At 36.5% G+C, this 12,658-nt stretch overlaps 1 protein-coding gene across 1 annotated transcript; it reads right to left on the reverse strand.

Annotated features, from left to right (window-relative positions):
• Nucleotides 1–500: 500 nt before the first annotated feature.
• LOC129260295 (peptidoglycan-recognition protein SB1-like) lies at nucleotides 501–10,564 on the reverse strand. Its single transcript, XM_064099464.1, has 7 exons — nucleotides 10,281–10,564; nucleotides 9,153–9,189; nucleotides 8,603–8,775; nucleotides 8,074–8,209; nucleotides 7,343–7,433; nucleotides 6,367–6,475; nucleotides 501–557 (listed from the first exon to the last, which is right to left on the reverse strand). The coding sequence occupies exons 1-7, from the start codon at nucleotides 10,383–10,385 to the stop codon at nucleotides 501–503; spliced, it is 708 nt and encodes a 235-aa protein (XP_063955534.1). The 5' UTR covers nucleotides 10,386–10,564.
• Between the last annotated feature and the right edge of the window lie 2,094 nt (nucleotides 10,565–12,658).

A 12,658-nucleotide genomic window follows, 5' to 3' on the forward strand; every position in this document is an offset into this window, starting at 1 on the left:
TAAAAAGAATGATAATTATTATAGATTTGGTATAAATGATCAAGGCGGCAAATAAAATAATAAATAATGAGGAGTTAATTCCTGGAAGGCATTGAGTGTAAATGGGCATGTGTGGGAAAGTCTGAAATCTTGTAGATGCACCATGCTGTCATTCCCCCTTTGCTTTCGGGGGACACAATACGGATGCCTTTAATGCAATAAGCCATGTAGGTAAACTGGCCAATCAAACGAAATTTACCGATTGCACAATCAGGAACCAGGTTACAAAAGTACATCTTCTTTTTTGGAATTGTACAGCGTGTGAAATATTTTGTTGGTGGCCCGTTGAGTATGAAAATGTTTCCAATGGGCTGGATGCAATAATTTGGCTCGATTATTTCTGCAGTGATATAGAGGTAAACTGAATACTGAAATAATAATGATAATATATTTCAAAATAATAACAGTTATAGTCATTTGGAACAGATTATTTGAAGCTTAATCTGGTTTTGAAATATTGTCTAAGTTGCGACACGCACATGTATGCAGATGATATTGCATCGCTGGTTGGGGTTGTACTGTAGGGAATTGGAAAATTAAAGTTAAAAATGAAACATAAGGAGCAGGACTACTGATTATTCCGTGAAGGCGGTTTTCAGACGTTTCGGGAAGCTGCTCCTTTCGTGTTAAGCTCATAATTGAGTGATAAATTGAAAGGGAAAGCAGAGGGACAAACCCGTTTTGGTACGAGATACAGATTTAGGTGTTCTGCCCAGGCTTTTTTCTTGTTTTCTTTTGCAGAGTCGGCTCTTTGGATAAAATGGATTCAAGCTGACTACTGCGAGGCAAGGTAGGCTGGCAGGAAAGTTTGATGACAATTGGACCTACTATAGTATGACCTAGAACGCTCCAAGTCTGGCTGCAAAGAGTTTCCCTTTGGTTGGATCTAGTTCCTGACCAGATAGCCTAGAGTCCATGGTAATGGATGTCAATTTTGGCGTTAATACGCTCTTGTAATAAATAGAAATGAACTGGGTATAGCCTGAGAACTATGCTGCCGGAAATTACCGTAATTGGAGCAGTGGTCAACGTCTTCATCTAAATAATTTACCGACAGGTGTGGATTTATAATACGTAGTCCAAGGAATAGAGGTTTTCTTCAGTAAAAAAAACTGGTGAACAAACATCTTAGCCTTCAAGGAACAGTATTGCAGCAGGGAAAACAATTTCATGTTTGAAACATCATGATACAGTGGGCTATCTTGAATAATGAGTCCATGATATGAGGATGAGTTCATTATGATTTCATTTTCAGACTTTTTATTAGGTCCTCCACATTGTTCACTTGGAAGGGATTGGAACTTGAACATATGAAGAAACCCCTTTGCCTCTTTGTGCTTTTGCCAACAAGAATGTAACATATTGTTCAGGACAAATATATATATATATATATGGATGTATAAATGTATAAGGCACTTCAAATTTTATTCATTATCCTTTGAAGGACTACTCGTCGGATGTTATTTTATTTTTGAAATAAACAATTATTTCATGGATGTGGTGAAGATGATAAGACAAAAAGTCAGTCATGTTTTACGTCGATATGTGAATACATAATCAAAAAATGAAACATCCCCGGTAAAATTCCAGTTTATGTTCACTGGTTCTTAGTTTAGCTGCATGAGGAGTGTAGCTCTAACGGAGTAGTCCTGATCGGGAAGGTTTCATGTTCAAATTGGTTTTAGTGCCTTCAATTATCATGGTTATACTCTATTGGTTATATGGGGTTATTCTGTGGATGTTACTCTAGTTTTCAGTTTCAGTTTTTATTTTATCTCATTTCCAACAGAACAGTATTCAAAATCCATTATAACTCAGGAATGGTATGATGTGTGTTTGTTGGCATTAAGAGTGAGGTGACTAACTAAATGCTGTGGTTGGATTTTAATTGATCGATTGTCCACAATTGAATCATATGGGTGCATGGAGTTAAGTCATGCACTGTTATAATTATATGGCAAATGGGACAACAAGAAAGTGGCAGTACCTCAGTGCGGCATGCATTGTTGGTTTAGCTATGTTGGGATGCTAGTATGTGTTAACTATATGGTCAAACTGATGGCTTTCGGCCATCTAATTGGTTTTAGTGCCTTCAGTTATCATGGTTATACTCCATTGGTAATATGAGGTTATTCTGTGGATGTTACTCAAGTTTTCAGTTTCAGATTTTATCTTATCTCATTTCCAACAGAACAGTATATAAAATCCATAAAAAATACTAATAATGAAAAAATGAATAAAATAAAATTACAACTCAGAATGGTATGATATGTACCGTATTTGTTGGAATTAAGTGTGAAGTGACTAGCTAAATGCCGTGTTTGGTTTTTATCGATCGATTGTCCACAATTGAATTATTTGTGTGCATAGGGTTAAATTATGCACTGTTATACATGTATGGCAAATGGGACAACAAGACAGAGGCAGTACCTCAGTGCGGCATGCATTGCTAGTTTAGCAATGTTGGGATGCCAGTATTTGTTAATTATATGGTCAAGCTGAAGGCGTTCAGCCACCATTGATAACTTATCAAAATTAGTGATGCAATGAATTTCAATTTTGAAGATTGCAATAGATTTGTATCAAAATCATGATACTTCAAATGGCATATTATCTTGTCTTCCTTCATATGTTTTGTTTAGTTTTGCGCATGGTAATCAGATTTTAATTGTGAATGAAGTTCTGACATGGTTATGTTTTAATGTATTTCTATTGGGAGATTTTTCCAACAGCTGAATACATTGAAGTGTTTTTCATGCTCTCATTATACTTGAGATGGATATTTGTTCATATACTTGAATTGAATTTTTCTATCTGGTTTTGGAATGCAATAAGTGAAATATTCAGGTGCAAAGTATTTGTCATTTCATGCTGGTTTAAAACGGGCTGGTATGTTGGTCAAGAATAGAAAACAGGTATACTGCATATAAAATGATCACTCTTATATCAGCCAGAATAGCTAGAGGCAAAGAATGCCAGCCTTCAGGTAACTGTGTCATGTAAGACAGCGACGTCAAGGCTGTACAAAGATTTTATACAAAGATGATATATTTTAAATTCATTTAAAATTATTGGAGGGCTTGGAGGCCTACTTGACTACATATGCATGATAACTGATTTAGCTTGGCCAGCTGATGCAAAACTAGACTAAATTATGAACGAAGGCTTAACAAATGAATGAAGTGTTTGGCGGCCGATCATATATATAAAATATATTCTCGTTTGGCGGTAATTTGTCAAATTATGCCGCCTAAACACTGTTGTCATAAGATATATTGGCATGGCATATGTTCTTTAATCCACAATGGTCACTTTTGCAAGGTGTTTAAAGCAGTGAATTATATTTTCGCCTCTAGTTATTAGATTTTCCACTTTGATGCCATGTACGTTGATTAATATTTCATATTGAATCGGGTCCTCATTCGGTACCTAGACGAAGGGGATTTATTTATAACTTTACATAGTACTTTAAGAACGCAATTGTAGATTTGAATGTAAGGGTGTCACGCTCGAACTTTCAGTTTAGGCCTCACCTGATCTCATAGGCGGGGAGGCTGGTATTCTGTATACATTTATATTTTATGTAAGGGTGTCACGCTCGAACTTTCAGTTTAGGCCTCACCTGATCTCATAGGCGGGGAGGCTGGTATTCTGTATACATTTATATTTTTCGTGAAATTTAGGCCTCACCCAATTTCTCATGCGGGAAGGCTGGTATATATATATGTATATTATATGATATAAGTATGACATCTGTAATCCACCGATTTGCCGGTAGCTCATAAATGTAGTTCATAGCTGTGCTGGTATTCCTGTCCGGCTAGCAGAGAACCAGTGGGAAAGCAGCCGCGAAATTTAACGTTGAATTTTCTGGGAGGGGGGCCTTCTAGCCGGGGGTTTAACCCCCCTTCGGGGAGCTAATTCGAGGCTATCGGTTGGTTTCAGATATACATGAATGTAAGTCTCTAATCAGAGGTATTCATATCCATGTTTTATACTTATGTGATTGTGACACCAATTTCGGGAAGCGTTCATCTCTATTGAATAAAGCCACGACATAATCGCATATTATTTTGTTTTGTCATTTTTGTTTGCCGAGAATAATGTATTTTAAAGACGACTCGGCGATTTAAAATGATTTATTAGTCGGAGAACAATGCCAGGTCATGAAGGTATTTGTAATTTGGAATGGCGCGGTTGACGAGGTGATACGTCACAATGGAGCGCCAGCCTGTTTGGTTTATGCGCACAATGATAATAATTTGTACTGGGCGCAAGGAGCGCGCATGTTTTGGCGCGCGCGCCTAGGTGTGAAGGCGCGAAAAATCCTTCATTTTAGTCTTGGCTTTCAACGGAGATGAACGTCCAAAATATTCGCTTGTAATTTTCCCACCTCCTCCCCAACAACCACCCATGTAAACGGTACGTTTGGGTCAAACGATGTTGGAATATTGTTTAAACACATGCGTTGGAGAAGGTCGAGAATGAAGATACGCTATACGTATCATTCAGAGTTGATTTGTGTTTTATTGGAATGTACAGCTCGTTCAGAATGGAATAACGGGATGTAGAGCTGTCGATAATGGACATTTGAATTAGTTTACTTACATTAATATAATATTGATTTATATAACGAAACACGAATTCAAATCCGGAGGCAGTTTGCCTGGTCGCACACCAAAACAATACAAAGATCGTCGTGCATTTAGAAATGTGGGCCGTAAGGGAATTTTATCCTTCTGAACTATTTTGGACTGTGGTCAGGTGGGTTTTCGCCCTTACCCGTTTTTGTGGCTGGGTGTTCGTTATATATTGGTAATTCACATGAATTGTATTGTCTTATTATTGACATGGCATATGTTCTTTAATCCACAATGGTCACTTTTGCAAAGTGTTTAAAGCAGTGAATTATATTTTCGCCTCTAGTTATTAGATTTTCCACTTTGATGCCATGTACGTTGATTAATATTTCATATTGAATCGGGTCCTCATTCGGTACCTAGACGAAGGGGATTTATTTATAACTTTACATAGTACTTTAAGAACGCAATTGTAGATTTGAATGTAAGGGTGTCACGCTCGAACTTTCAGTTTAGGCCTCACCTGATCTCATAGGCGGGGAGGCTGGTATTCTGTATACATTTATATTTTATGTAAGGGTGTCACGCTCGAACTTTCAGTTTAGGCCTCACCTGATCTCATAGGCGGGGAGGCTGGTATTCTGTATACATTTATATTTTTCGTGAAATTTAGGCCTCACCCAATTTCTCATGCGGGAAGGCTGGTATATATATATATGTATATTATATGATATAAGTATGACATCTGTAATCCACCGATTTGCCGGTAGCTCATAAATGTAGTTCATAGCTGTGCTGGTATTCCTGTCCGGCTAGCAGAGAACCAGTGGGAAAGCAGCCGCGAAATTTAACGTTGAATTTTCTGGGAGGGGGGCCTTCTAGCCGGGGGTTTAACCCCCCTTCGGGGAGCTAATTCGAGGCTATCGGTTGGTTTCAGATATACATGAATGTAAGTCTCTAATCAGAGGTATTCATATCCATGTTTTATACTTATGTGATTGTGACACCAATTTCGGGAAGCGTTCATCTCTATTGAATAAAGCCACGACATAATCGCATATTATTTTGTTTTGTCATTTTTGTTTGCCGAGAATAATGCATGGCTAAGCGTCAACAAAACGGAGTGTCGAGTGAGTTTGAACGCTATCCTGTAAAACCTCTTCATTTTATGAAATTATTGAAATTCAAGCCTTATTTCAAATAACCAGAACTTTGTTATTTCTTGACCATTTTCTGTAATTGAGGTATCAAATTAAAAAGCAGATATTGAACTTTTTAAAAATGTGGTTTTCTTTTTAAAACCCAGATACGGCCCGCCAAGTGACTTTTCGGTATTCCCTTTTCAAATTGTTTTTGCTCACTCATGCGTGAATGAGAAATAATCTAAGTAATTTCAGATGAAAGAGGAGATTCTAAGCTTAAAATGGTAGGTCATTTGTCTATTGTATTTGCGATTAAGTTATGATAAATCATCGATAAATCTCGGTTTCGTTTTTTGTGGGACGCACTGTATAGGAGTTTGAGTAATTAACTTCAAGTTGTGTGTATTTTTTCAACAAATCGTAGGTAAGTTCATAGTTTTTACGAACCTGATTTTTTTCTCTTAGAGAGTATATAATCACTTGAAAATCAAGAATATTACTGTACGTAATCCATTTAAACATCATTGTGGAGTAATTCCTTATCCTTTTGTACAAAGATGAGCTTGAATAATTAAGACAAGTACGTGATCAACTTAATTTCTTACCCAGTGAGGCCAAGTTTGGATCATGTCAAAAAGAGCCTGGCCTGGGCAGGTCCTGTTTGGAGTAGCTTGGCGATGACCATAGAGAATGTAGTCAGACTTGAGTTTATTGCTATAAAATGTGATTGAGAAAGAGGGGCAGAGATGGGGTGGGAAGTAGAGGAGGGGGGGGGGGGGGTTGGGGTGGTGTCAAAGTAAGAGGTAGAATGCAATATGCGAAAATATGTAAAATACGTGAGAAAGCTATCAGTTAAAATCCTTCGTTCATTGCCTTACTGCGGACGGAGGAGGCAGGCGCAGTTGATCCCCGCTTTTTTTATTTTTACATTTCTCAAAAATCTAGTGTGACCAAGATCCGTTCTTTTCAACTTGAAAACACATCCCCAAAAGGAGACCAACCGCCTTCTGTGTTACAGGCATATCCCTCCACAAGCTCTTGCTTTTGAGGAATTACGCCTTCTTCTGTTTAACAAATCTTATTTATATTTCTACTCTTTTATGACAAATGATTTTATACAGATTATAATGAAAAATGATATTTTGTGAAAATAGAAGAAAATAAATGTTTATTCGAATTGAATTAAATTACATTAGGGAGGAGCCAGGATTTTCCAAAAGTGGGGTGCACATTTTCCCGAGGAAAATTTGACAAGCGAAAAAAAGCTTTTCACCCAAATTTTAAGTCATTTTGTCCACTGAAAATTTGACAAGCAAAAAAACAAACAAACAAAAAAGGTTTTCACCCCAAATTCAAGGTCATTTCGTCCACGGAAAATTTGACGAGCAAAAAAAACGTCCTCACTTAAAAAAAAGGGGGCACACTTGGGTTAGAACGGCATTTACATTACAAATTTTGATTATGCCTCTCAAAAGGGGGGCACGGGCCGGATGTGCCCCCCCCCCCCCACGGGATCCGCCACTGAATTGCATATAGGTACTACTACTACTCATCTATTTGTTTTGCATATTGGAGACTCACTTTACAATGGCACAGTTAATGATTTCATCGACAGCTTCTATTGCCTTCTGGTTCGGAAGCTTCGTTGTAAAATTACCCATGATAGATATGCCTTCAAAAGAAAGAGAAAACAGGGACGGTATATAAATCAATATGATGAGATAATAGTATTCCACATAATAATTGCAATATACCCTACACCCATCACCACTTAAAAAACATCATAAAAAATCATAATCATCACCACCACCATCTCCATCATCAGCATCATCATCATCACTGCCATCATCGTCATCATCATTATCAAAATAAAATCTTCACCAATATACAACAACACAATACTACTACTACTACTACTACTACTACTACTACTACTACTACTACTACTACTACTACTACTGCTGCTGCTACTACTACTACTATACTACTACTACTACTACTACGCTACTACTACTACTACTACTACTACTACTATACTACTACTACTGCTACTACTACTACTACTACTACTACTACTACTTCTACTACTACTACTACTACTACTTCTTGTTCTTCTTCTTCTTCTTCTTCTACTACTACTACTACTACTACTACTACTACTGCCACCACCACTACCACCGCCATCATCACCATCATCATTTATTGTCTTCATAATCATTGTCATCATCACCACCATCACCACAAACAACGTCATATTCACACGATCTCCATCACCATCACCCTGTTAACAATCATCCACATCATAGACCTACCTAATGATCTGAAGTTATACCAGGGTGCATGACTACCCACGGTGTCCCATCCTCGACCTCTGTATACCAAACCGTCTTCACCGACCAGGAAGGAATATGCGATGTCGTTCCATCCCCTGACGTCCATGTGGAAATCCTGAACGAGATCGAAATAATTCAAGAATACATCCGAGACCAACACATTAAACTTCAATTATAATACTTGTATGTAATATGATAACAATTACATTTCATTTCAGATCAATTCGAGGTGTAAACTGAATTGTACAAATCATTTCAGAAAAAGACACGATGAACATTTTTGTAGCAATATGAATTCACATAAAATAAAAAGTGAGCCACTCTTGTAAAAGCGTGTCCTTATAATGATACATTTGGCTCAAAATGTGCAACTATGCGGACGAATTAGCCCACTTTTGCGCGAGTGACTCACTTTGTTTACACTTGATTAATGAATTTCATTCTTGTTTAAGAATGATTGTCCCTGTTGAAAGAAGGGCGGAGGGGGGGGGGAGAAGGAGCAATTTACCTGTATGGATCGCATCATCTTACAGCATTCGTCAAAGGTAAAGCATTCTGGCGTATCGGTGTGATGTAATATCACAAAGGGAACCGGAGTTTCCATGTCTGACCTATCCTTGGCAGGTCGAGCACCCCACTCTTCGCGGGTTATAACCCTTGGACACGCCTTGACTGTGAATTCTATAATATACAAAATGGGGGCTCGTGATGAAGCCCTTTTTCAATATGGGATGAATAACGAGCTGAATGGTCAAAGAACTTATCTAGTCTGGTTTGTTGGAATTGTTTTCATTAATTTCTGGACGTCATCGCATATGGTGTAGGCCGTAACATTTTAAATGTATGTCTCACAAAATATTATCAATGATCTTAAATTAGACTGTTATTGTTATAGCTTAAACGTGATTATTTTGGATTGAATTTTAAAGTGGGATCACATTTGACATGAAAGATAAGCTTCCCTCGTACTCATACTGTCTAATACAGTGGATGATTTCATGAAATAATCAAGTGAAACAGAATATGCCTACATAATTCATAAGAGATGGAAAACTTACCAACTGAATCCATCAATCTCCCACCGTCGATATCTGCCTGGAGTTGTAAAATGAATAATAACAAAATGACGTAACGAAGATAAAAATTCAGACTCCAGTTTCTAATAATCAATGATCTGTACTTAATACAAGCCTTTATAGATGTGGCTTTAGATAAACATCATTCTATTCAGCGATAGAGATTGCTATTCCCCGGGCTATGCCATGCAGGAATGGGGATTCCCCCAAACAAGGGTAGTGCGTAATCAATAGTGGAATACAAACAAACAGTGGTGTACGTCAACACAAGGTGAAGGATATGATCACGGAGCTATATAGCTCCATGATGATAAATGGAATGGTTTTATGCAGGCAAACTACTGTGTGTGGCTTGTGCACTGAATTCGCTGGAGCGAGGATTGACTTTCTGCACTTACATATATACATGCACAGAGGTAATACATTTAGATAAATCAATTATACGACAGTCGTAATATTAACAATGAAACTAAATATCATCATATAAATCACAAATTAATAACATACAAAAATTGTAGTACCTAAAAATATTGAAAAAAAAAACGGTTAACGAAATATAAATTAAAATATCACAGGATATAAAATCATCTGCGAAATAAAGACAAATTTATGAATTATCATAAAAGCGATATAAAGAGGAGCATACATAAAAGTTGCCCCAGAGGTGTTGAGCGAACTCCTGCGTTCATAGATTAATGTTTTTGTTAAAAAAAGAGTAAAGTTTATACTCACATCCTTATTTTGTTTTAATTATGTATTATGAATATGTTGTTTATATTAGTAGGTTATTTTATATATTGCATGCGTAGACACATTTGATATTATGTACTGTGTTATGTTGAACGCAATAATGAAAGCAAAATAAAAAACATTGTTTCATCTGTACGTAGGGAAATTTTCATCAATTGAAGTGGTAATAAAGATGTAATATCACCTTCCTTCCGTCAAACTAGGCACTATCCTCATGTCACTTTTGGAAGGAGAGGAGAATACTAAGTACATTCATATACAACCTGATGCCATTGAGGAATTTATGAATGTTTGTGCGAAGTATACATACCACTTCCATTATCGGACAGTTTTCATTCAAATGAAAAGCTCGATACATACCTTCCAGTGCATGTGTTTGTGATCATTCTGAATATCCTTCCTTCCATCACAGATTGCCTTGCAGACGACAAGAATAAGAACTACTGTTAAATTACACTTCCACATAATTTCGCCAATATCAGTTTCAACAAGTCACAATTATGCCGTGTATCATTCATATGAGCTAGCTAACAGGAATACACAAGAGGTTAAACACAAAAGCTGCATTCATATTCCCCATTCTTCCCTTTGCATGTTATGTTTGTTCAATACTCCCGCGATAATTTAGCGCAGAGTACTTCGTTTTTAATCCCAGGTTTCTATTTTTGCAAAGAGAAGCTAAAAGGGAAGAATACAGAAAGCTTTAAATAGATCTATCTATGTAATCGAAACTGCAATGTTGTATTATTCGATCCAAATATCCTGATTAGCCTAGCACCTGCAGGATCGTTGGATAGATTTCCATGGCCGTGTATAGGCAGGAATCGTTTTCCTATAAGGGGGGGGGGGGAAATTACTTAGAATGTTGAAGCATAATGATACGAGCGAGTGAGCAATGCGGTCGAGCTGATTGCAAAATGTGGTTTGAATAATTGAAATGAATTTCAATTTTCATTTCTTTATTCCATTTCCTTTCAAAACATAGTACAAAGTAATATAAATCAGATACAAATTTACAGACGAGCATTCTTACTTCGTAAAATGAATGGGTCTGTTTGCATAATATGGGTTACACTTCATGGACATTTTCGACAGAAAGGTAAGTTTGCAAATTTAAGGGGGGCAAAATAATAATTAAAAAATCAACATAGCATCAGGCCGACTAGATTCTGGTTTGCATATTTTAGGAGAGAGAGAGAACAAAAGTGATTGTTGGATGTAATATTCAATTTTTCTTGTCAGTAATTTATATTTATAGCCACACCCCCGCCTTCTGACATCTTGCATTCGCACTAGTGTCCGAGTGAATCCAATTTGGTAAAGACTCTAATCGTAGTATTATATTTTTCATGGAAGAAAATAACATTATATACATTATTTTGATGAAGTGAAAGCAATATAATATAATCTACATGTGATATTTTGAAAGTAATGCACGCATTTATTACGAGTGACTGTTTGTGCCGACATGATGACAATGACAGAAAATTTACTTTATAGTAGGCCTACATAAATCAGCAAAATAAATATCGTTATTTCTACTGTAATAATATCATAAACATGATAAATGTAGATGGATTAGGAATGGAATCCAAAATCAAGACATGAAAGACGTGTCTAACAATAATTTTGATTTTTTTTTTCGTCTCTGACACCCCCCACATAAGTTTGCCACTCAAAAAGTGTGTCAATTTTTTTTAAGAATGCAAGGGAAAATGGGTTCCATTGCCAAAAAGGGATGACATTTTTATAAAAATGTTTTAGAAGAGTAAATCACGCGGTTAAAAGTGTTACTTAAAAGGAGCAGAACAGCGAGTCTAATTTGGGCTAAGGGGTAGAGGGCATAAGCCTAAATCCTTTGCTTATGACATTTATGCAAATTCCAAATATATACACTTTTGCAGGTCTATAAAGCTACATGTAGGTATTAATAGAGATGCGACATAATCGCACTGAACTATATTGCCAGCAACGAAGATGGGGGTAATACCGACGAAACAATGTAATTGAGAAATAATGATATGATTTTGCAGTCTACCAATAACCTTAATTATCTGATGGGTGTGGGGGATATAATATCAAGGTAGTAAATGAACGAATATTGACAAGAATGGACATATATATGCATATTGGCAATTACGTAATAATTAATGGAAATGACTATTTGCTTTTGTTTTTAGATTTAACGTCTTCACTGAAATGGGGAATTTTAAAAACAGTAAAACGTTGGCATTCATGCAGTAATGTTTTATAAAATCAGTCAAAAAGGGGGTGAATATGGTAAAGATTTTTTTATTATTCTGGTTGAAAAATAAGAATGATGAAGAGCTATTAAGTTGCCATTCTGTAATACTCATATTAGCAATCATATGCATCCATTTTTATCGACAATAAATGTAAGAAAATCATATTTTCTTGATTATTGATAAAGATTGAGCGCATAATGGCAGATCCAAGGGGAATGATATCTAAGGAAAGAACAAAGCGCCCCCTCCTGGATCTAATTGATCTTCTCGATCAATATTTAAATGCCTTTTTCTTTCAAACTTTTCGAAAAATACATGTATATTTAAGCTCGATGCAAAATCCATTAATCTCAATAAAAAGTTCGATCCCCATTTTCGGTCCAGAAACTCGCGACTCGTGCGAAATTTGCGTAATTAGCATAATTAGCATAATTCACCATTTTAGAAACCAAAGGAAACTTTGAACCCTTTATAGGTTCTTTTTATTGCCCA

Source organism: Lytechinus pictus, chromosome 5 (assembly GCF_037042905.1).
Source record: "Lytechinus pictus isolate F3 Inbred chromosome 5, Lp3.0, whole genome shotgun sequence".
Taxonomy (NCBI): Eukaryota; Metazoa; Echinodermata; class Echinoidea; order Temnopleuroida; family Toxopneustidae; genus Lytechinus; species Lytechinus pictus.

What these genes read in the sequence shown, in the direction of transcription:
- LOC129260295 (XM_064099464.1), bottom strand. Translation starts at nt 10,385, where the DNA reads ATGTGGAAGTGTAATTTAACAGTAGTTCTTATTCTTGTCGTCTGCAAG. An exon ending in AGATGATGCGATCCATACAG is followed by an intron (nt 8,210 to 8,602) that starts GTAAATTGCTCC and finishes GATCTCGTTCAG; the next exon opens with GATTTCCACATGGACGTCAG. An exon ending in GTATAACTTCAGATCATTAG is followed by an intron (nt 7,434 to 8,073) that starts GTAGGTCTATGA and finishes TTTCTTTTGAAG; the next exon opens with GCATATCTATCATGGGTAAT.